The following is a 22,319-nucleotide window of genomic DNA, read 5'->3' as shown; positions in this document are numbered from 1 at the left end:
CTTTGGAGGTCCCCAGTGTTCTCTCAGCTCCCTCCGCTCCTCCTTCAGGGTTTTACGCAAACCTCAGTAAGCTCCTTCCTGCCCACCCAACCTAAATCGGCAAACACGGTTCTCACATGTTACCAAAGCCTTCACTAGTCCTTGCTAGTTGCAGTTATTGTCAGTTGTCTCTGCTGGAATGTCAGCCCCAAGAGAGCATGGAGTTTGGTCCTTGCTCCCTGCTGCGTTCCCAGTGCCCTGGCATCATTGACATGGAAATGCTCGATAAACATTTGTTAAATGGCCTGGGCACGGTGGAGCAGCCTGTGGTCCTCGCTCCTCGGGAGACTGTGGCAGAAGGTTCACAAGTAGGTTGGGAAGTTCGAGGCCACCCGTCCAAAACCCTGCCTCAAAATAAAATGAAAAGGGTTGGGTGATATAGCTAAATGGTTGAATGACTGGTGATTCCAGTCTTCAGAGATGCACTTAAATGTTTAATGCAGCTCCTCTGCCCAGCAGATTGTCTAGTACATAGTAGGCATTTCATTAATGTTTGTGAAAACCATGATGGATGTGGAGGTATGTTCTCTTTACTTGTTCCTACCTTTAAAAAAAAAAATAGGATCAGAGACATACATTGCTAAAAAATATTGCCTTTAAAAAAAAAAACAAGATTATAGTATCACTAATATCTTTCTATGCCATTAAACATTTTTTGGAAGATTTTTTAAAGAGGCATCCTATCGGTGAACTCTAATTTGTTTAAACACTCTATTCTGTTGAGCATCTATACTGTTGATACATATTTTGCTACTATAAATCTGTTTCCGAAAAAAATCTAAAGAGCTAAATATTTGTGCACAACTCTGATTATTTCCTTTGAATATATTACCATGAATGGAGCTGTTGAGAGGGAATGTACATTTATTTATTTATTTGCAGTGCTGGGAATTGAACCCAAGGACTTGGGCGTGCTAGGCAAGGGTGCTAACACTGAGCTACATTCCCAAATCCTAGCATGTTCATTTTGAAGATTTAATACATTTCCTGAGTTTCAAGCATTTCTATGCATCAGAAGTCATAATGTTAAGCCATTTGATTTTTTTTTTTTTTTTTTTTTTTTTTTTTTTTTTTTGGTACAAGGGATTCAGCCCAGGGGCACTTAACCACTGAGCCACATCCCTCAGTCCCTTTTATTTTGTATTTTGAGATAGGGTCTCCCTAAGATGCTTAGGACCTTGCCAAGTTGCGGAGGCTGGCTTTGAACTCGTGATCTTCCTGCCTCAGCCTCCTGAGCTGCTGGGATTACAGGTGTGTGCCACGGCACCTGGCTAAGCCATTTGATTTTAACAATAGGGCTATGGTTATCCACATCTGGTTCATCCAGGAGGCAACTTCGCTTGCTCAGTCTTGCTCATGGGGCAAACCCTTGAAATTCAGCACTCTTCTCACTCACTGCCCTCTGCTGCCTCCCCATGGCCGGAGCGCACATTACAAAATGGTGTGGTTTCCACTCCTCAGCAGTCTCCTCACCAGCATTAAACGTTCTTGTTTTTGGGCTCCTTTAAAATCCTTATGGCTTACAGAATCCCTGCTTTAGAAAAAGCAAGACTGGTAGCTGAGATGATGGTATCCTACCCAGGCCCCCAAGATTGGAAGAGAAACAGGCACAGTCCTTACCTCTTTGAAGCCCCTGCACAAATTTCAGGGCAATAGGCCGTAGAACTGTGTTAGGGGAAGCCCTCTTATAACTTAGCTGGGGATCCCAGTTAGAGATCAGACTCTTGGAACAATTTAGGTGACAGATCTGCCCCAAGAGCTTACTCAGGGTGGGGCAGACCCTGCTATTTCGGGACCCTGGAAGAAGAAAAATCAGACTCAAAAGAGCATGCTCCAAAGGGCTCCCTGAGGGGTTGTGTGGGGGTGACTTTTAAAGGATGGAAACAGGTGAAGAGGGAGAGGAGGATTTAAACTCAAAAATAAAAATTATAAATTTCACTATATCAAGGAAAAAGATAAATCACACTACATGGGTAGCAAGCAAAGCTTTCTGTCCTTCATATGTAGAAAGCATTTGCAAGTCAATATGAAAGGAAAGATTTCTATATAACAGAAAAATAGGCCAAAGATATGAACAAAAATACAGAAAGCAACCCAAACAATAAATAGGAAAAATGGAATTGGTGAATAAGCAATAAATGAAATACATACCAAAACTGATCTTTTTTAGGTATCTTGGGGGGGGGGGAATATAAAATATGTTTTTTGATACTAGGGATTGAACCCAGGGGTGCTTTACCACTGAGCTATAACCTAGCCCTTTTTATTTTCTATTTTCAGACAAGGCCTTACTAAGTTGCTGAGGCTGGCCTCTAATTTTTGATCCTCTTGCCTCAGCCTCCCAGGTTGCTAAGATTATAGGCATGCACTATTGCACCCAGCTCAGAAAAAAATCTTTAAAATGTCCTAATTGGTGCTGGTAAGAATACAAAATAAGATCCATTCTTAAAATAAAAAAATATTTAAAAAGCCAGTCTTACACTTCACTTGTGAACTGTGTTTCAGGCAGCCTTTTGGTAATATTCATCAAGACTAGGAATTGCTCTTAAAGGGAAAGAAAGACAGCAGAGTGTGGGGGTGCATGCCTATAATCCCAGCGTCTTGGGAGGCTGAGGCAGGAGGATCATAAGTTCAAGGCCAGCCTCAGCAACTTAGTGAGATCTGTCTGGAGGATGTGTGTTGGTAAAGTGACTCTTGGTTCAGTCCCCAGTACCAAGAGGCAGGTGGGGAGGTGTGTGGGTATGCAAAGATATATATCACTGGTAAGCACTATTTTAGTAAGAATTTTTATTATCATTGGTTTTGATTATCAGAGTGCATTTAAATCCCCTCTCATCTAACACTTAGGCTTCTTCCCATTTTTCCCTAGTTCCCTATGCCAGGCCCTCTCTAGACATTCTGCCTACATTATTGTATTTAATCCTCATTTGTCTATGGGATGGGATCTTTAGAACCACTTAGCAGATGAGGAAACGGAGGCCTGGTGAGAAGTGGAACACAGCCCACGCTTGAGAACAGCTCCGCGGCCATTTTAACCGGCAAGTCCGGCTTTAAAAAGGATGCTCTCAAAGGCAGTTCACTCTCGTGAATGCATCCCTTGAACGCCACCGGGGAGACTTGCAGGCTGAATGGTGACAACCGGAAACACTGCTGAGCACTCGGTGTCACAGGCCCTGTGCTGAGCACGGACCTACAGCCTCCTTTATGCCCACCACATCTCTAAGCAGTATCTTAGCTTTACTCCACACAAGTGCAAATAGAGGCCCAGAGAGGGTAAGTAAATTCTCCAAAGTCACACAGGCAGCCTGGCTCTGCGGGTCTGGGCTTCTGACCACTTCTCTTCTTTTTCAGAGAACAGATGCTTGAGAGATAGACAATGAATACATGAATAGATAAAATCATATAAATTGAGGTGATGGACAGAATTAAAAAAGAAAAATCCCAAGTCATCAAACACATTCAGGCAGCCGTAAAAGACTGGGTAGTGGCAGAGCGCTCGCCTCCCACTGTGGGACTCCAGGTCCCACCCCAGCACTAGAGAGAGCTTCCTCCTGTGCCTGTGCACCTAATCCTCCCTCTGCCCCAGCTTTAAGCAACAATTAATCCACTGTTGTTGCCATAGATGAACTTGCCCTTTCCCAGAGTGTGGAATGGATCATACCGTGAGTGGCCTTTTTAAAAATCTTTTGCTGTTGTTGTAGGTGGACACAATACCTTTATATTATTCATTTATTTTTATGTGGTGCTGAGAATCAAACCCAGTGCCTCACACATGCCAGGCAAGTGCTCCACCACCGAGCGACACCCCCAGGCCCTGTGAGTGGCCTTTTGAGACAGGCTGCTTTCTCCCAGCCTTGTACATTTGCAATTCCTGTCTATTAAGAATTCTTTGCGCCAGGCGCGGTGCCTGATGCCTGTAATCTCAGCGGCTCAGGAGGCTGAAGCAGGAGGATGGGAAGTTTGAGGCCAGCCTCAGCAACTTAGTGAGTCCCTAAGCAACTTAGCAAGACTCTGTCTCAAAAGAGAATATAAAAAGGGCTGGGATGTGGCTCCGTGGTTAGGTCCCCTGGGTTCAATCCCTGGTTCCAAAATAAAGGGGAGGGCCGAGGAGGGCATAGCTCAGGGATAATTTGCCTGACATGCACAAGGCCCTGGATTCTATCCCCAGAACTGTAAAAGAAAAAGAAAAAAAAAAAAATGCAATAGTGAGATGGTGTTAAGCCCATGTTAATTTCAGCAGGCAGGAAAAGCAGGTCACGAGCCCTCCCCTGTCCTGCGGTGGCCCTGCATTCCATCTGCAGCCACCTTCCAAAGCCTTGCTTGGCTTTGCCCGGCAGAAGCCCCCGCCTCTCCTGCCTGCAACCTGGAACCTCCTGCGCATGTCACATAGATGCCGCGACGGAATAAGCCCCTCCCGCCTGCCTCCCCTGCACCCAGCTGTGGGAGCTCCCGGGACCGGAGTGCCCCAGATCACTGTCATTCCTGCTTTTCCTAATGTGCTTCCTGCGCCAGGTGCTTTGCTTAGCCTTGTACCCAGAGTTCCCATTTCTTCCGTCGGTGGGTCAGGGCATTTATTGAGCACCTACTATACGTCAGATCAGAAACTGCCCCTTCTGATGGAGGAGACCAAACATAAGTGAAATGTGCCCGCACCCCAGGTCACAGAGCTAAGTGTGCTCAAGAAGGTAGAGGGAAGAAGCGGACGGAAGAACTCGGGGGGCTGCTTTATGGGGTGTGAATGCTTCGTGGTGCTGGGGCTGGAATCCAGGGCATGCTGGGTAAGTGCTCCGACGCTCAGCCACACGCCCGCAGCTGGGGGGCTGTTTGACCTGAGGCGATCAGGGAAGGTGACTGAGCAGAGACCTGTAGGAGGGAGCCACATGGATACCTGGGGAACGGTGTTCTGGCAGGGGGAACAGCCAACGCTAAGGCCAGAGGACGAGGGAGCGGAAGGGGTGAGGACAGGGAGGGGTGGGGGCTCATGGGCCACCAGAGGACTCCGGCTTTTAGTAAGTACAATGGAGCCACAGGACGACATCCTGTAAGGGATGAGACCTGACACAGGTGTTCCATGTCCCTTTGTGGTGAATGGCCAGCGGGGACAGGACAAGGGTCATAGCTCAGGAGGTGGCAGGAGTGGAGAGTGCACAGAATTTACGGCAAATTGGTCCCAGGGTGTGAGAAAAAGAAGAGTTGGAGGACACCAGGGCTGTGGAACCCATTTAATCCCAAGATCACCCCCCAGAGTATTGCCATCCTTATGTTACAAATGAAAAAACAGAGGTTCAGAGAGGGTGGATCACTTGCCCACAGCCACACAGGAAGTGCAACAGCAGAGACTTGGGGCTGGGAGATAGCTCAGTTGGTAGAGTGCTCGCCTTGCAAGCACAAGGCCCTGGGTTCGATCCCCAGCACCAAAAAAAAAAAAAAAAAACAGCAGAGACTTGACTCCAATTTCTGTCTGGTTCCAGTGCCAGGCCTCTGCCCTCTGCGGACTCGGCCACCCAGGCATGTCCGCAGCCTCTCCCAGCCTGGGACAGACCCACAGGAGGCCCAGCTCAGCCTTTAGTCGCAGCCTGCAGTGACTCTCCCCTGGAGACTCCACAGTCCTGGTCCGTCCCTCCCGACGCTCCCTCCTTCCTTGTTAGTCACCTGGGTTGGACGACCGACCACTTCCCTGGCTGCCCGTGGCTCCCAGTGGTCATAACTGGGTTGATTCATTGCTGTCCCTGATGTCACCTGGCCAGAGGCTGCCATGTGGTGACCTTCACTCATGTGATGAATACTTACGAAGCTCCCGTCTGGTGCTGGGTGATTCTGGGGTGCAGCCCCGGCCCCGCCCTCCCGAGGCTGGCAGCCCAGCGGGAGAGCCCCAGAGAGCTGTCCCCATGGAGTGGTGGCCCAGAGGGGGCAGGGCTTGGAGGAGGGACAGCCAGGACCCTCAACCCAGCTTGAGAAGGGGTCCGGCAGAGTTTGGTGGAGGTGACCTGTCCCTGGTCACCCTCACAGACCCCTGCTCCAGGAGGGAGGCCAAGAGCCACAGGTCAATGAGAGAACTGTCGATTGAAGAAAAGCGGTCTCTTCTATCTGGGTGGTCAGCGAAGGCTCCCAGGAGGGGACACTGGGCCTGAGACCCAAGGTGGAGAAGACGCTGAACGAGACAGGACAGAGCCCTCTGACGATCAAGAGCTCAGTGAGCCTTGGCGGAGCCCCACACGCCCCCAAGCTCCTCCTCAGCCTCTCTGCTCCAACCACATGGGCCTCCTGGCTGATTCCCCGACAGGACAGGCCCATTTCTGCCGCAGGACCTTTGCACTGGCTGCTCCTCTGCCTGGGATGTTCCTTCCCAGGCATCAGCCCCTGTCTCCTCTCAGCTTCTTCAGATCGAATGTCACCCCCTCCGTGATGTCTCCCTAGCCTCCCTGACCCTTCCTCCTCTGTGCACCCCCCCCACGTGACCCCCATCCTACTTCATCTTGTCCACTGCAATGTTTTGCTTATGGTGCCGGCGGCACGGGGGCGGGCTGCCTTGTTCCCGGGAGACCACGGCTGATGGATGGGAGGAAGAGAAGGCCCCGGCGCGGGTGCCAGCAGCGAGGGCTGTCAGCTGCCCGGGCTGGGGGGCGGGCGCGCGGCAGACAGCGCAAAGGGGCCGAGCTCTGCCTGGGAGGCTAGGGCAGGAGCCCAGCGGGAGAGCGCGGGGCCAGGATCTGCAGGAAGAGCCACGCGCGCCACCTGCTGGTAAGCGCGGTCCCCACAGCGGTGCCCACGGGGCAGGTGATGCCCCTGGCCTGCTGGGCAGGAAGCAGAGGAGCAGGGAGTCCACGGAGCCACAGTTGGAAGCCTTTTATTCCCGAGGGGCGCCCGCCTGATGCGGAGGAGGGCGCGGCCTCCCACCTGCCCCGTTCCGTCAAGACACACAGGGCCTCCAGAGGGTCAGGAGCAGGGGCCCGCCCTGACTCCCCACCCGGGACAGGGCGCTGTCCAGTCACACCATCCAAGGCGACAGGCCTGGAGTTCCCGATGGCAGCAGCCCCCATCCCTAGAGGTACGTCATCCGGCCAAGAAGGGGTCTCACCACCCAGACGTCGTCCACGATCTTCCCATCCTGCCAACAACAAAAACAAGGAAGGTGGCCAGGGCTCAGCTCCCATCTCTGCCTCTGATGGGCTGTGTGACCTTGGAAAAACTGCTACACCTCTCTGAGCCTATGTTTTCCTCATTTGAAAAGCAGAATTGAGGGCTGGGGATGCAGCTTAGCTGTAGAGTGCTTGCCTAGCACGTGTGAGGCCCCGGGTTCTGCCCCAGTATGGGGGGAAAAATAGTGATAGTACCTTCATCACAGAGCTCATGGGAATTAAATGAGATAATATTCATATAGGGACAAAAGGGAAGCCCAGCCCGTGATGGGTACTGTGCAGGTGTCGGCTGCCATTATCAAGAGAACAGACCCAGATCCAGGCACCGTGGCACATGCCCACCTGTAATCCCAACAACTGGAAGGCTGAGGCAGGAGGATCACAAGTTGGAGGCCAGCCTCAGCAATTTAACAAGGTCCTTAACAACAAGACCCCGTCTCGAAATAAAAATATAAAGGGTCAGGTATGTAGCTCAGTGGTGAAGCATCTTGGGCTCCATCTCTAGTACCAAAGAAAAAATATGTTTAAAGAGCACAAATCCAGAGTCAGACAAACCCTGGTGTACGTTCCAGCCATTCCGCTGTCTGTGTGACCTAGTCCGGGTTCCGTGTTGTACGCATGGAGGGGAGCGACAGAACAGGACAGCCCACAAAGCCCTTGTGAGGATGGAAGGGGACAATGCCAGCGGAAGCCCGTGTGTCCTGGGTGCGCTGTCTGATGAATGATAGTGATTTGTACTGATAACATGGTCTTTGGGATCAGATTACAGCTTGCCCACCCTCCAGCTGTGTGACCCTGGGAAAATTACTTCCCCTCTCTGAGCTTCAGTTCCCTCATCTGTAAAATGGGAAGATACATCTGTTCCTGCGGGATGGTTATGGTGACTAATGTGCTTCTAAATAGAGAGCACCTAACCCATAGCCTGGTACAATCGCAATGTGTCCATATTTTAAACCACAATGGAACAATAAACTGAGTCATGGTTCTTTGGGTCCACCTAACCTGAAGCCACCTCTAGGACACATGAGTATCTCTCGAATTCCACCCACCTCTTTCCTTCCGCTGACAAATTCCCTAGTTCCACACAGTTCTCAGCACTCCCTGGATAAGCCATTCCATCTCCATATAATCTTTGAGAGGTAAGAATGTCCCCACCCCATTTCATAAATGGGAAAAAATGAGGTTCCAAGTGGTTTGATAAGTTGTTCAAGGTCACACACTTGGTAGGATGCAGGATTCCAACCCAGGATTTTCAGCTCTAGAGTTTTAACTTATTTTCTTATTTATTTTGGTATTGGGGGTTGAACTCAGTGGCACTCCAACCCTGAGTCCCATCCCCACCCTGTTTGGTATTTTATTTAGAGACAGGGCCTCCCTGAGTTGCTCAGCGCCTCCCTTTTGCTGAGGCTGGCTTTGAGCTCACAATCCTCCTGCCTCAGCCTCCCAAGCACCCAGACTTATTTATTCTTAAGTTCAAGGTCCTAACTACCCGTCCCCAGAATGCACCCCGCCAGGCAGCTCGATCAGGTGACCCGGGCTGCCCCTCACTAACCTGGTCATCAGACACCTGCTGGATGTGGACGTGGGTCCCGTTGAGGACGTGGAGCCGCGTGTACCCGTACTCCTTCACGCGCACCGCACTCCAGGGCCCCGGGGAGATGGCAAAGGGGGTCAGCCGCTCCTCACAGCCCTGCGGGGAGGACCGGTCAGACGCGGGGCGGGGCAGGTTAAGGACCCAAGGAAGCAGAAATGACCCTGCTGCCCCCAAGAGAAGCCAGGTCAGTTCATGACCACGTTCCCAGGTGTGCGCTTCGGCCCGGCCTCCGGCGCTGCGCCTGATTTCTAGAAAAGTGTGAGAAGCTCTGAACCCGAAGCCTCCCGGATGCCCACGGGGCATTTCAGTTAAATAAATGACGTGGTGGCCCTCACAAAGCTGGGGAGACGGAACGACGGCCAAGGCACATTTTTAAAGGAAAAAAGTCTTTTGAAGAATAGAAGACATCAGCAAGTCTCGCCCCAGTAGAGCTTTCTGGAAAGCTTTATAAAACGCCAGTGCCAGAGGCAAGGGAGAGTGATTCCTTCCAGAAGAAAGCCAGCCTACTTAGGTGGAGGAGCCGGAAACTAAAAAAACACCATTTGGTACCCAGTTTGGTGACAAGTGATTCAAGCAAGAGCCACCAGTGGGTGGCAAGACTACGAGGGAAAGTTTGAGGAATAATAGGACATTTGCACAGCATCTGCCTATCTCCAGGGGCCACCTGTTAATTATAAAGGAAATAAGAGTCACTTCACCATGGCGGCCTGCCAGAGGCCCCTTCACCCAGGGATCAAATCGCTCACGTCCCTGGAGTGACTCAGACCAGGCCACATTCCTGGCTGGAAAACACAGGCACAATGGAGTCCAGGGCATCCCGAGAACACAGGGTTGCTCTTGTGACCCAAAACTGCAGAACTCTAATCTAGTCGTGGGCAAACCTTGGACAAACCCAGATGGCAGGATATTCTACCCAGCAACTTCACGAATTCTTCAAAATTGTCAACGTCATGGAAAACGAAGAAAGAGTGGAGAGAATGTTTCTGATTAAAGGAAGCTGAAGAGAAAAGCCACCTAAATGCAGCGCGTGACCTCGGCCTAGATCCTGGGCTGGGAAAGAAATTGGGTGGGGGTGGGGCGTTGGCTCCTTTGAATTAGGCCTGTGGATTAGGCAACAGTGGTTACAGATGCTCACTACTGGACTCTGATCGTTACACTGCAGTGACGTGAGAGAATGTCCTTTTTAAAAGGAAATACAGATGGGTAAAGGGACTTCATATCTGCAACTTTGTGTGTGTGTGTGTGTGTTTTTTTTTTTTTTTTTTGGTTGTAGATGAACACCATTCCTTTATTTGATTTATTTATTTTTATGAGATGCTGAGGATCGAACCCAGGGCCTCACACGTGCCAGGCAAGCACTCAACCACTGATCCACAACCCCAGTCCTGCAATTTACTCTTGATTGGATCTACAAATAAAAACTAAGAGGAGAGAGGGGAAGATTAACACAAATGAGGTTCAAGGTTCAAATTCGGAGGATCTTGGCAAAGGGCAGATGGAACGTCCTTCTGCCCTTTTTGCAACTTTTCTTTAAGTCTGAGATCATTTCAAAATTGGAAATGGAAGGAGCCTAGTTCAGTGGCGCAAGCCTGTAACCCCAGTGACTGGGAGGCTGAGGCAGGAGGATGGCAAATTCAAGGTCAGCCCTGGCAACCTGGTAAAACTCTGTCAAAACAAAATAAAAGGGGCTGGGGATGGAGCTCAGTGGTACAGCACTTCACTAAATCAATGAAATGAAACAAAAAAACCATCACTGCCAAGAAAGGTCTGAACAGTGATCAGCTATGGGCAGAAACAGGGAGGAGGATGAGGAGCCATCAGACACTGGTAACGTCTATTTCCTGTTTCAGATGTCAGAGCCCAGGCTTTGAAGTTTTAAAAGCTCTCTAGGTAGTTTTGACGAGTACCACGTTGGAGAACCACCAGGTACAAAGTGTGATGGGAGTCATTTTTTGCAGAGTGGGAGATCCATTAACACATCTCCGTCTAGACAACGATTCATTTCTATATAGCAGAGTACAGCTTCAAATGCCACCCAAGAGACCTGAGGACTAAGAACAGGAGATAAGGGGCGCAGGCAGATGTGGCTCACCTCCTGCCCTCTGTACGGTTTGAATTTTGATCCCCAGCGAGTCTTACTTTTATCTTAATCATTTATAAGAATCGGCTTTAAAAATAAGCCCTCTTGCGGGGTGTGGTGGCGCACACCTGTAACTCCAGCTACTTGGGAGGCTGAGGCAGGAGGATCACAAGTTCGAAACCAGCCTCAGCAATTTAGTGAGGCCCTAAGCAACTTAGTGAGACCCTGTCTCAAAATAAAAAATAAAGAAAAAGGGCTGGGGATGTGGCTCAGTGGTCAAGTGCCCCTGGGTTCAATTCCCAGTACCAAAATAATAATAATAAGTCCTCTTGCTGGGCCCCGGGGGCACGGCTGTAATCCCAGTGACTTGAGAGGCTGATGCAGGAGGATTGTGAGTTCAAGGCCAGCCTCAGCAACTTAGTGAGACCCTGTTTTTAAAATTTAAAAAATAACAAAAGGCTGGGGATGTCGCTCAGAGGGAGAGTGTTCCTGGGTCCAATCCCCAGTACCAGGAAGAAAGGAATGTATATGTGCACATATATCCAAAGGGAAGACAGCCAGGCCCCTCCCCAGGCTCACCGCAGATCCCGTGATAATGTGGACAGGGCCTCGTGGGTTGGTGTAGGGCAACTCCAGACTGCCATTGAGCACCTGGAGAAGGGACAAGAGGGCGGGCATTTCGCGGCAGGCCGGGCCCAGGGGCTTCGACCACCCTGACATCAGCCGTGGGTCCCGGCCCCAGGAGCCTCACCTGGTAGTTATAAATCGGCCACAGTCGCTCGTACGAGTGCTCGTGCGCCCACAGCTGCAGGTCCACTCCTGAGACAGAAGGCGGGTCAGGGCGGAGCGCGGCGCGTGGGGGCGGGGCTTGGGCCGGGCTTGGGCGGGGCTTGGGCGGGGTCCCCAGGGTCACGCACCGTACTTGTAGAAAAGGTCCTCCAGCCCGTACAGCTTCCCGCGGAGGCCTTTGCGGACCTGGCGGGACGAACCGGGAGGTGAGGGGCGCCCCAGGCCGACGCCCGCTGGCGCCCAGATCCGCCCCGCGGGGCCGGGCCTCACCTTGCTCTCGTGCCACCTGCAGTCGTCCAGGTCGGCGTTGGAGCAGTACATGGGCCGGTGGCCCATGGTGATGATCCACGGCCTCGCCGCCCGGTTCTGGTTGGCTTTCTAAAGAGAAGCCCCGCGTGAGGCCAAGAGGCGAGGCTGGCCAGGGACCAAAGGGACCAAAGGGACCAGCCTACCTGGAGGTCGCTCTCCAGCCAGTGAAACTGCCTCTGGACCAGGTGGCGGCCGTAATGGAGAAAGAAATACACCTCGGTGGAGAAGGAGATGATGTGGGCCGGACCCAGGTCCCAACTGGAGGGGCGGAGGGCAGGGCTCAGAGCAGGGATCTCTGCATCTCTGTCCTTCAGGGGACCGAGGCCGACCCGCCAGCACGCCCCGGATTACCTGTACCACAAGCCTTCATTGTCCCCTGGCATACTAAACCGGGCCTTGTAGTTAGAGAAGTTGCTGGCGAAAAGCAAGTCAGAGGTCTAGGTGAGGCCTGGAGCTGCAGCCCCAACCCCCAGCGCACTCTCAGACCCAGAGTCCAGCTCGCCAGCCCACTCCTCATCGCTTTTTTAGTTACTACAAATGAGACACTGAAGCATGAGGGACTAAGGTGAGACACTAAGGAGGACATGGACATTTTCACCTATCCAGCCTTTGCCCACCCCTACAGCCCTTGATCCTCACTAGCGTTCTTCATGATTCCCAGGGCACGTCATGTATGGCAAGCTGGCGGCCACGGGTTCAATGAGCCGCATGAACCTGTCCCCGACACGTGCGTTGTCCTGATCCATGTTGTAGGCAAGTCTCCTGGGGGCAGGGGGCAGAGAGAGAGTGAGGACCAGACACCACTCTGCTTTTGCCAGAATTGAGAGACCTACCTGGTGGTGCGGGTGTGGCTTGGCAGGCCGAGACTCCCCTGGCCTCCGCTCATGCCGGCTCCCGGCTCCCTACCTCACACTTGGCAGCCTGTGCTCAGGTCCCTGAGTCCCTCCCCCACCTCTGTCTGCAGCTTGTCTCCTCCCAAGTCAACATAAATACGCCTAGAGTTTAGTGCTGATTTTGTACCAATCACGACTTAGCAATGCCCTCCACAACCCATCACTTCAGTCTTCAAAAGGTCCTCAGAGGGGATGTTATATTGTCCCCATATAAGATAGGGGACCCCAGACTCCAGATCACAGAGCCAGGAAGCAAAGATCCAGGAGTCAAATCAGGGAACCTGAGTCCAGAGCTGGTGCCTTGAACCTGCAGGTCCAGGCCCCTCTTCCACCGCTGACCCCTCACATGACGGTGACAGCGATAACCAACACAGAGGTGACACTTAAAACATGTCAGTCACCTTAACTTATTCACTCACCACCACAAGCCTGTGAATTCTGAACTAGCCTTACCTCTAAAAATGATGATAATGACGATACTAAATTAATTACATATTATATATAATACTTATCATATATTAAATAAATACATAATATTTAATAATATAGTATTAAATACATAATTAATTGTGTGTACTTATTAAAATAAAACTATTACTGTTTTCATTGTTATTATTTTTTTGGTACCCGGGATTGAACCCAGGGGCACTCGTCCACTGAGCCATGTCCCCAGCCCTAGTTTGTTTTTATTTAGAGACCGTCTGGCCGAGTTGCTGAGGCTGGCCTTGAACTCGCGATCCTCCTGCCTCGGCCTCCGGAGCCGCCGGGACACAGGCGTGCGCCCCCGCCCGGCCTGTTCATTATCGTCCGGCCGAGTTGGGGCTTTGCCAGGGACCGCAGGCGCCCCCTCCCGTCCCCCCGCGCCGCCGATGCCTCACCCACATGGAGCACGGCGTCGTACAGGCCCTGCTGGGTGTCTCTGCGCAGCCGGGGGAAGGCCTTCGGGTTGTCGGCCCCCAGGTCCCCGAACACCGCCAGGCGGGGGCTCCAGTGGACCCCGGTCTTCAGGGCCCTGAAGCGGAACCGCCGGCTCCAGCCCTGGGCGCTGCCACAGCGGTAAACTGAGGGCAGAAGGAACGCCGGTCGGCAGCGGCCCGGCCCGGCCCGCCCCGTGGCCCTCGGGTGCGAGGAGGAGCGGGCGCGGCGCCCTGCCCACCCGCGCTGCGTCCCGGGCGCCCCCGGTGGGCACCGCGCGCTCTGCTGTCACCCACCGGCCCGCCGCCGGGACCCCGCTCACCGTACTGCACCCCGGGCAGCAGCCGGCGCAGCGTGACCCGGTGGATGTAGAGCTTCCTCCGCAGAATGCCGCCGTCCACGAAGGGCCGCGCCGAGCCCCGCGCCCGGAGCCCCAGGGGCCCCGCCAGCTGCAGCCCGAACTGCACTTCCGAGGGGGCGGGGACCCACGTGGTCCAGGTCACCGTCATGGAACCCGGCTCACCTAGGGAGACAAAAGCAGGGCCGGGGCTCGGCGGTGAGGCCAGGGCAGGAGGGCCACCACGGTGGGAGCGCTTGACTCCTAGCAGTTAAGGACACCAGGTCACTTCTCCTCCCAGAGCCTCAGTTCCCCGTGCGTAAAAAGGAGTAATAATGCCATCTACCCTGCGAGGTTGTTATGAAGCTTAGATTAAATATCTATCTATATCTATAGGTAGACATAGATAGATATAAATGGCCTTCTGGGGCTGGGTCGTGGCTCAGTGGTGGACGCTTGCCTAGCACGGGTGAGGCACTGAGTTCCATTCTCAGTATCACATATAGGGCTGGGGATATAGCTCAGTTGGTAGAGTGCTTTGCCTTGCAAGCACGAGGTCCTGGGTTCAATCCCCAGCACCGCAAAAAAAAAAAAAAAAAAGTATCACATATAGATAAGTAAGATAATGGTTCATTGACAACTAAAAATATTTTTAAAATTTGGCCCTCTGTGTCTATGATTTCCACATCCTTTTGACCCTCAACTACCTGTGCGTCCAAAATATTCAGGAAGAAAAATGAGTCTGTACTAAACACATATAGACTTTATTTCTTGTCCCTGTTCCCCAAACAACTCAGTCTAACAATCACTTGCTACATAATCTAGAGATGAATTAAAGTATACAGAGATGCCTATAGGTGATACGCAAAGACTATGCCATTTGATGTAAGAGACTTGAGCGTGAGCAGGAGCAGGCTTTGGTGTTCGTGGAAGGTTCTAGAACCAATCGCTGGTGGCTACCGAGGGAGACTGGAAGCCAAGCACTTGAAACAATGCCTGATGGAGTCAGGGTCAAGTGAGTATCGGTATTAATATTCTTCACTGTGCACAAGCTTTGTGTGCTAACTAAACATTGCACTCACATGACAACGCAGATGTCTGGTGGCCAGAAGGGTAATGTAACGGTGACAAGGGCCAGCTGTAAGGCAGCAGGAAGTACGGAGCATGCGCAAACTGTAGAACCGTCCTCTCTAAGAGGGACAGCCCTGGCTCAGCTCTGGAGAGCTGCCAGGCAGGAAACTGGCCAGGTGCCACCAAACCTATTGACTTCTAGAGTAAATCTTTACAGAGAGATTTATTTTATCCCCCGGGGAGCGTACAATATAGATAGATATGCAAATCCAGGTTTTTAAGTGGTAGCTTCAAATTCTTAAATGTTAGCAGCCAAGTCAAGGCTTCAAAATACCATATGGTATAGCAGAATGTTAAGGACATGGGCTCTTCCTCCAGCAATACGAAAATGCATGTGCACAAGGTCACTCGTGGCAGCACTCGTTGTAATTGACAACTTCCAGAAACACCCTAAATGCCTATGGCTGGGGAGAGCCTGAACACCACGCAGGAGCGAGGCAAACGTGAATGCAGCGCATGCCTGTAATCCCAGGAGGCTGAGACAGGAGGACTGTAAGTTGGAGGCCAGCCTGGGCAACTTACTGAGACCCTGTCTCAAAATAAAAGATGAAAAGGGCTGGGGATGTGGCTCAGTGGTAGAGCGCTTGCCTAGCAGGTGCTCGGCCCTGGGTTCAGTCTTTAGTACCACACACAAAAAAGGAAGAAGATCTATGCACTGCCATGTCATGATTTCCAGGACATATTATTTAAAAAAGAAAGAAAAGAAAAAGAAAACACACAAGAGTATAATCCTCAGTTACCCTTAATGTAAAGGGATATAAGAAAATACACATTTTCTTTCACTGCTCATTTGTGTGGAAGAAATACAAAAAGGATGCTCCAGGGGCTAAAGAGATGTATGCCTTACCAGGGGACAGGTGGCAAAGAACTGGGAAAAGGTGAAACGGGAACACGGCAGCAGTGACAGGAGAGACACCTCCCTGAGCTGATCCTTCTGTGTGGCCTGCCTCCTAGAGCTGTAGTCACATTTGATATCTCCTCTGCACACCCCAAAATTAAAAAAATAAACCACCCGGGATGTGGAAGGAACCCAATAAGGAAGATCAACACTAATACACGGACCTCATTCTATTAAAAATGAGTAGCATGAGCACAGTGAAGGGCGTAGGGGAGAAAATAACCCGGCGAAACAGTGTCCTGGCTGGTGTCTTAAGAAAAAGAAAAAAGGGACTGGTCCCTACGGCATCTCCCAGGGATGCCGGCAAAGGATGCTGAACTGCTTGATGTAGCCACTAAGATGGGACAGAGAAGGAGGTGGTAGGTGGTGAGAGTCGGGTTTCTCAGTGTTGGAGAAAAAGAGGTTCCCAGTAAGGAAAGGGGTTGGTTAAATGAAACCCCTGGCGTTAGACGGAAACCGGAAGTCTTAGCGGGAGCTCATGGTGTTCCAAATGGACAGAGAGAGCGGAACACAGACATCTAGACACGCGAGTGTGCAGGTTTGTATCCATGGATGGGTTCCCTTCTCTGTTTATTGAGAGGGATGAAAGCAGAGACACCCCAGGCCCAGTGAGCACCCCTGGTGCTGAGACTGGTTTCTAAATACCCATGCTGCAGTAAAAGCAGTGAGGACGGGCTGGAGAATAGTCGATTCCAGGAAGGGACAGGCAATCATTGATGGTGTCAGAAAGGGAGGCAGTGGGGCTGGGGAGATAGCTCAGTTGGTAGAGTGGTTGCCTTGTAAGCATAAGGCCCTGGGTTCAATCCATCCCCAGCACCCAAAAAAAAAAAAAAAAAAAAAAAAAGAAGCGCCCCCTGGCTTTCTGAGCACTTCCTCCCTTTCTTTTTTTTTTTTTTTTGGGGTGCTGGGGATGGAACCCAGGGCCTTATGCTTACAAGGCAAGCACTCTACCGACTGAGCTATCTCCCAGCCCCTAGGGGGCGCTTCTTGAAAGAAAGAACAGAGACCAATGTGGAGAGATCACAAAGACCAAATCCGGGACACCATAAGCAGCAGAGTAAATAACAATAACATCGGAATTCTCTTGTGGAATAAAAGAAAAAGCCAAGAGCGGATGCATGCCTGTAATCCTCTTGCGGCTCGGGAGGCTGAGGCAGGAGGATCTCAAGTTCAAAGTCAGCCTCGGCAACATAGTAAGGCCCTGAGTAACTCAGCAAGATCCCATCTATAATAAAATATAAAAAGGACTGGGATGTGGCTTAGTGGTTAAGTGCTCTTGAGTTCAATCCCAGTACCAAAAGAAAAGAAAAGAAAAAGAAAGAAAGAAAAAGAAGGCATATCCATGAGTCCCTAACAGGAATAAATAATTGAAGAAACGGAGGAGGGAGGGACCGCTCCTCCTTACACTAACATTTCAATTAGGTGGAAAGAGGGAATGAGAAAATTAGAAAATCACAGTCAGGCAAACACCACACTAATAATTATTGCAGACAAGTTCCACTGATTGATGCTAAAATTAGCGGGTGAACATGGTGGAGAAACAGGATTTCTCGAGTCTTGAGCTATCTCCCTCCAGCTATTTATTAACTGCAAACAGGAGAATAATGACTTTTACGTGGAGAAAGCCAGCAGGCATCTCCTGAACCAAGCAATCGAGGACAACCTCACCCGCAGCAGCAAAATTCACAACCACCTCAGGGACCCTCTGCTATCACTCCCGAGAGGGACACCCGAAATGCAGCACTTAATTCATGAGACAATCATGAGCCACCAGACAAACTCAAAATGAGGAGCGTCTCGCAAAACACCTGATCGGTACTCAAAAACATAAAGATCACAAAAGACCAATGAATGAGAAACTGACAGTTTGGAGGAGCCCCGAGAGGGTCAGCCACAAAATGAACATGAGATCCCAGATCAGATTCTGCAATGCATGCAGACTTCAGCGGGCTTAGTGAAATCTGAATGAGGTCTATAGTTTTGTCAATGGTACTGTACCAAAGTTGGCTTCCCGTTGTGTTGTTGTTTGGTTTTGCTTTGATTTCCACCCCGTTTGGGATGGGAGCTTACGATGTTGCCCAGGCTGGCCTTGAACTCCTGTGCTCGGGCAATCATGCTGTCTCAGCTTCCCAAGTAGCTGGGACTAAATATGCACACGATTGTGCCCCGGCTCCATTTTTCTGGTTTTTGTCATTATACCATGGTTACATAAGATGTTCATAGTCAGGGACTGAATGAAGGAGGAATGGGAATTCTCTGTAATATTTTTGGAACTCTACTGTTAAATCTAAAATTAGTACATAGCCCCAACCATAAAGATGATTAGCATTTAAAGAAATGAAGGTGTTTATTACCCTGATTCGATGATTATACATGATATACCTGCATCGAATTCTCATAATGTATCCCTTAAAGATATACAAATCTTATGTTCCATTAAAAAAAAATCTACAGACCAATCTGAGGTTCAGATTCAAACATTCTAGATACAACATTTATATATTACCGTCAAAATAAATTAAAGATTGAAGCTGGAGACTACTCTGAAAAATAAAGCTAGTAGGAAATGGAAAGTTTTAAAACGAAGTTTGTGGGCTCCGCCTGCATTCAAATCCCAGATTATGTGATCTGAAGGCAGACTCTTTAGTTTCGTGAGCCTCAGTTTACTCTTTGTCAAATAAGAGTCATGTTAGGAGCTACAGTTTCACGACAGACCCACAGCTTGACAACAGGACCTGTACCTGAAGGTCAACCTGAGGTCACGTGAATTCTCCACTTAAAGCTCACAGGAAGCGTGTCCTGCGTCTGTGTTCCCAGGGAAGAAGGATGTGTCCCTGGATTCTCACGGCAGCACCTAGAGGCAGGGTTACCGTGTTGCCAGTTTCCAAAGTGCTTTGTCCAAGGTCACTTGGTCAGCAAATGCCACGCCGGCTCATTCACGCAACTTCTGATTCCACATTGCAATTAAACTTTTAAAAAATGACCTTCTGGGCTGGGGAGATAGCTCAGTCGGTAGAGTGCTTGCCTTGTAAGCACAAGGCCCTGGGTTCAATCCCCAGCACCGCAAAAAAAAAAAAAATGACCTTCTTAGCCGGGCGCAGCGGCGCATGCCTGTGATCCCAGCTACTCCAAGGCCAAGGGAGGAGGATCCCAAGGTCAAGCCAACCTGGGCAACAAAGCCAGATCCCATTTCAAAAAAACAAAAACCAACATCTACCTTCTTTAAAAGTGTCATGGAGCTGGGTGCAGGACTGGGCAGATTTAGTCCCAGTTACTGGGGACACTGAGGCAGGAGGATTGATTGAGACCAAGAGTTCAAGGCCAGCCTGGGCAACATAGTGAGAGCCTGTCTCAATAAGGAAAAAGCAGGTTGCAGGGAGCCAAGGACTTGAAAAACAGAAAAGACTGAGGAACCAGCACGGAGAGAAATAAATGCAAGGTGGGGTTGGGGAGAATGCATGAGAACACAGATGGTAGCAGAATCCAAAAGTTCACTAACGACATCTTATCCATGTGAACGTCTTAGCTTTGATGGTGCTACTGGGGTGAGGGAAGAGGGTTCCAGAAGCAGAAGATGAATGAAGGCATAGAGGAACTCCAGACAACCCTTCAAACTCTTCCGGAAATTCAAAATTACTTCAAAATAAAATCTTTAAATTGTTTTCAATTAAGAAAAAAAAAAAAAAACTCTTCACATTGTGTTTTGGTGCAGTAGCAAAGAAAAATAGTCACAATTATCTGAAACTCCTATTAACCTCTTCCTCCCTGTTTCAACCACATGCCTGTGTGAGGTCAGATCTACATCATCTGCACCAACGCATCACCAAAACAGAAAGAGAAGCAGACCTGGGGAGAATCTGGTTGTCACCTGTTCAGCTGGATATCAGATTTTTGAAAGGTGTAAATCCAGTTAGGATGGGTGGCATGCTGTAATCTCTGCTACTGGGGGACTGAGGCAGGAGGATTGCAAATTTGAAGACTGCCTGGGCAACTTAGTGAGACCCTTTCTCAAATAAAATAATAAAGGGCTGGGTATCACTAAGTGGTAGCGTACCTCTGGGTTCAATTCCCAATACCACTAAATAAATAAACAAAGAAAAGAGAGAGAAAAAAACATGTAAGTCAATTCCACTGTCCTCATTATATTTTTTTCTTTGCCAAAATAGAGGGTTTTTTTTTTTTTTTTTCCATTAAAAAAAAATGTCATTTAGTTGGGAATGGTGGTACAGGCCTGTATTCCTAGCAGCTCGGGAGGCTGAGGCAGGAGGATCGAGAGTTCAAAGTCAGCCTCCAGCAACTTAGCAAGACCCTGTGTCCAAATAAATACAAAATAGGGCTGGGGATGTGGCTCAGTGGTTGAGTGCTCCTGAATTCAATCCCTGGTACCAAAAAAAAAAAAAAAAAAAAAAAGAAGTCATTATACTAATATAGAAGGATTTGTTTGCATTCATTTTAAATGACTTCATTCATAAATATTTTTAAGTGTCTCAGTTGTTTTGTTTTTTTTTTTTTTTTTTTTTTTTTGTGGGTGGCATCCTGGAGACGGAACCCAGGGCACACACGTGCGAGGCAAATGCTCTACCAGGGAGCCAGCACAGGCTTCAGCTTCCATCTCTGATATGGGGAGTACTTATAGACACGAATCACATAAACTAAAGCTCTCGGAGGTTCTTGGTCATTTTCAGCATAGTCCTGAGACAAAAGCATGGCCAATCACTACCGCACACCTGGCTCACTTCTGCCACTCCACAGGCAGCAACCAGGGGACTCACCACAAAGTTGCTCTCCTAACACTCCATTGTCCAGAAGAGGAGTCTGAGGCCAGAGAGGTTTAAGTCACTTACCCAAGATTACACAGTAGGTAAGTAGCAAAGCTGGGATTCAAAACCAGGCAATCTGGATGCAGAAGGTCCAGATTGCAACACTTTACCCCTGTAAAGTCTTTTAAAATTTTTATTTATTTATTTATTTATTGGTACCAGGGATTGAACCCAGGGGCTCTCTACCAGTGAGCCACATCCTCAGCCCTTTTTATTTTTTATTTTGAGACAGGGTCTCACTAAATGGCCAAGGTTGGCCTCGAACTTGTGATCCTCCTGTCTCAGCCTCCGGAGTAGCTGGGATTACAGACTCCTGCCACCAAGCCTGCTCCACCACCTCTTCATCAAGGATGGGGAGTTGGTGAGGAAGCACATGCCTGTAATTCCAGCCCTCAGGAGGTTGATGCAGGAGGATAGCAAGTTCGAGGCCAAATCTGGATAACTTACAGAGACCCTGTCTCAAAAAATAAAAGGGCTGGGGATGTGGCTCAGTGGTTGAGAGTCCCTGGGTTCAATCCCAATACTTGTGGGGTGGGGAGGATTAGAAGTTTCTTCCACGATGGACTTCAGGGCCTACTGCGCACTAACACTCCAGGTCCTGAAGATACAACAGTGACCCAGAGAGCAAGGGCAGCAGCAGCCCCCTTTGAGAGCAGGAGAGCACCCACCATGGCTGGACACCACCGCCATATCCCACACAGCCAGACACGAGACTGCTGGTAGACCCATTTCACGGAGGTGGACAACTGAGGCTCTGGAGGAAACAGCCACCAGCCTAGGACTCCGCAGCAATCGGCACAGATTTCCTGAGCCCCCCAACCAACGACGCACCACAGAGCCTCTCACTGGAGATTCGTTGCAAGGAATCCTGAACACTTACCGGGATAGGACAGATGGACTTGCTCAGGGATAGCGCTGGGATATCCTGGGGCACCCTGGACGCCCAAGGAGAAGAGGAGGAGGAGCCAGCAGCAGATGCAGCAGCCACGCAAGGGGCTCATGGTAGGGGGACGACGGCGGGCAGGGCAGGCAGGGGCGGGGAGTAAATCAAATTCCCGATCCGTCAGGAACAGCAGGAGGGGGCGGAGGATGGAGAGAGGCCAGGCAGTGCCGCGGGTGCCCCTGCGGGGGAGGGAGGGAGGACGGTAGGGGGTCCTTCGCGGGGAGTGGTGGTCCAGATGCTGGAGAGAGAGGGAGAGAGACTTCGGTGGCCACGGAGCAGCGCGCGAGCCTCGGAGCCCGGCGGTGTGCTCCGCGCTTTGCATAGATTAACTGGGGACGCCGCTCCGCATTCCTGGGAGGTGGTGGCCATGGCGAGTATCGTCCTATCACGGACAGGAAACTGAGCCACCAGGTGATTCAGGGGCAAGGCTGG

The 22,319-nt window shown here is 50.4% G+C and overlaps 1 protein-coding gene across 1 annotated transcript; it reads right to left on the bottom strand.

The window, feature by feature from the left end:
* Positions 1-6,883: 6,883 nt before the first annotated feature.
* Positions 6,884-22,212, bottom strand: Acp7 (acid phosphatase 7, tartrate resistant (putative)). Its single transcript, XM_047529267.1, has 13 exons — positions 21,825-22,212; positions 14,081-14,281; positions 13,722-13,904; positions 12,818-12,821; positions 12,590-12,709; positions 12,302-12,364; positions 12,094-12,208; positions 11,912-12,019; positions 11,770-11,827; positions 11,604-11,671; positions 11,432-11,503; positions 8,731-8,868; positions 6,884-7,147 (listed from the first exon to the last, which is right to left on the bottom strand). The coding sequence occupies exons 1-13, from the start codon at positions 22,207-22,209 to the stop codon at positions 7,082-7,084; spliced, it is 1,581 nt and encodes a 526-aa protein (XP_047385223.1). The 5' UTR covers positions 22,210-22,212; the 3' UTR covers positions 6,884-7,081.
* Positions 22,213-22,319: the final 107 nt, after the last annotated feature.

The sequence above is a fragment of the Sciurus carolinensis genome, chromosome 16 (assembly GCF_902686445.1).
Source record: "Sciurus carolinensis chromosome 16, mSciCar1.2, whole genome shotgun sequence".
Lineage (NCBI taxonomy): Eukaryota > Metazoa > Chordata > Mammalia > Rodentia > Sciuridae > Sciurus > Sciurus carolinensis.
This window is presented reverse-complemented; position numbering and strand designations above follow the sequence as displayed.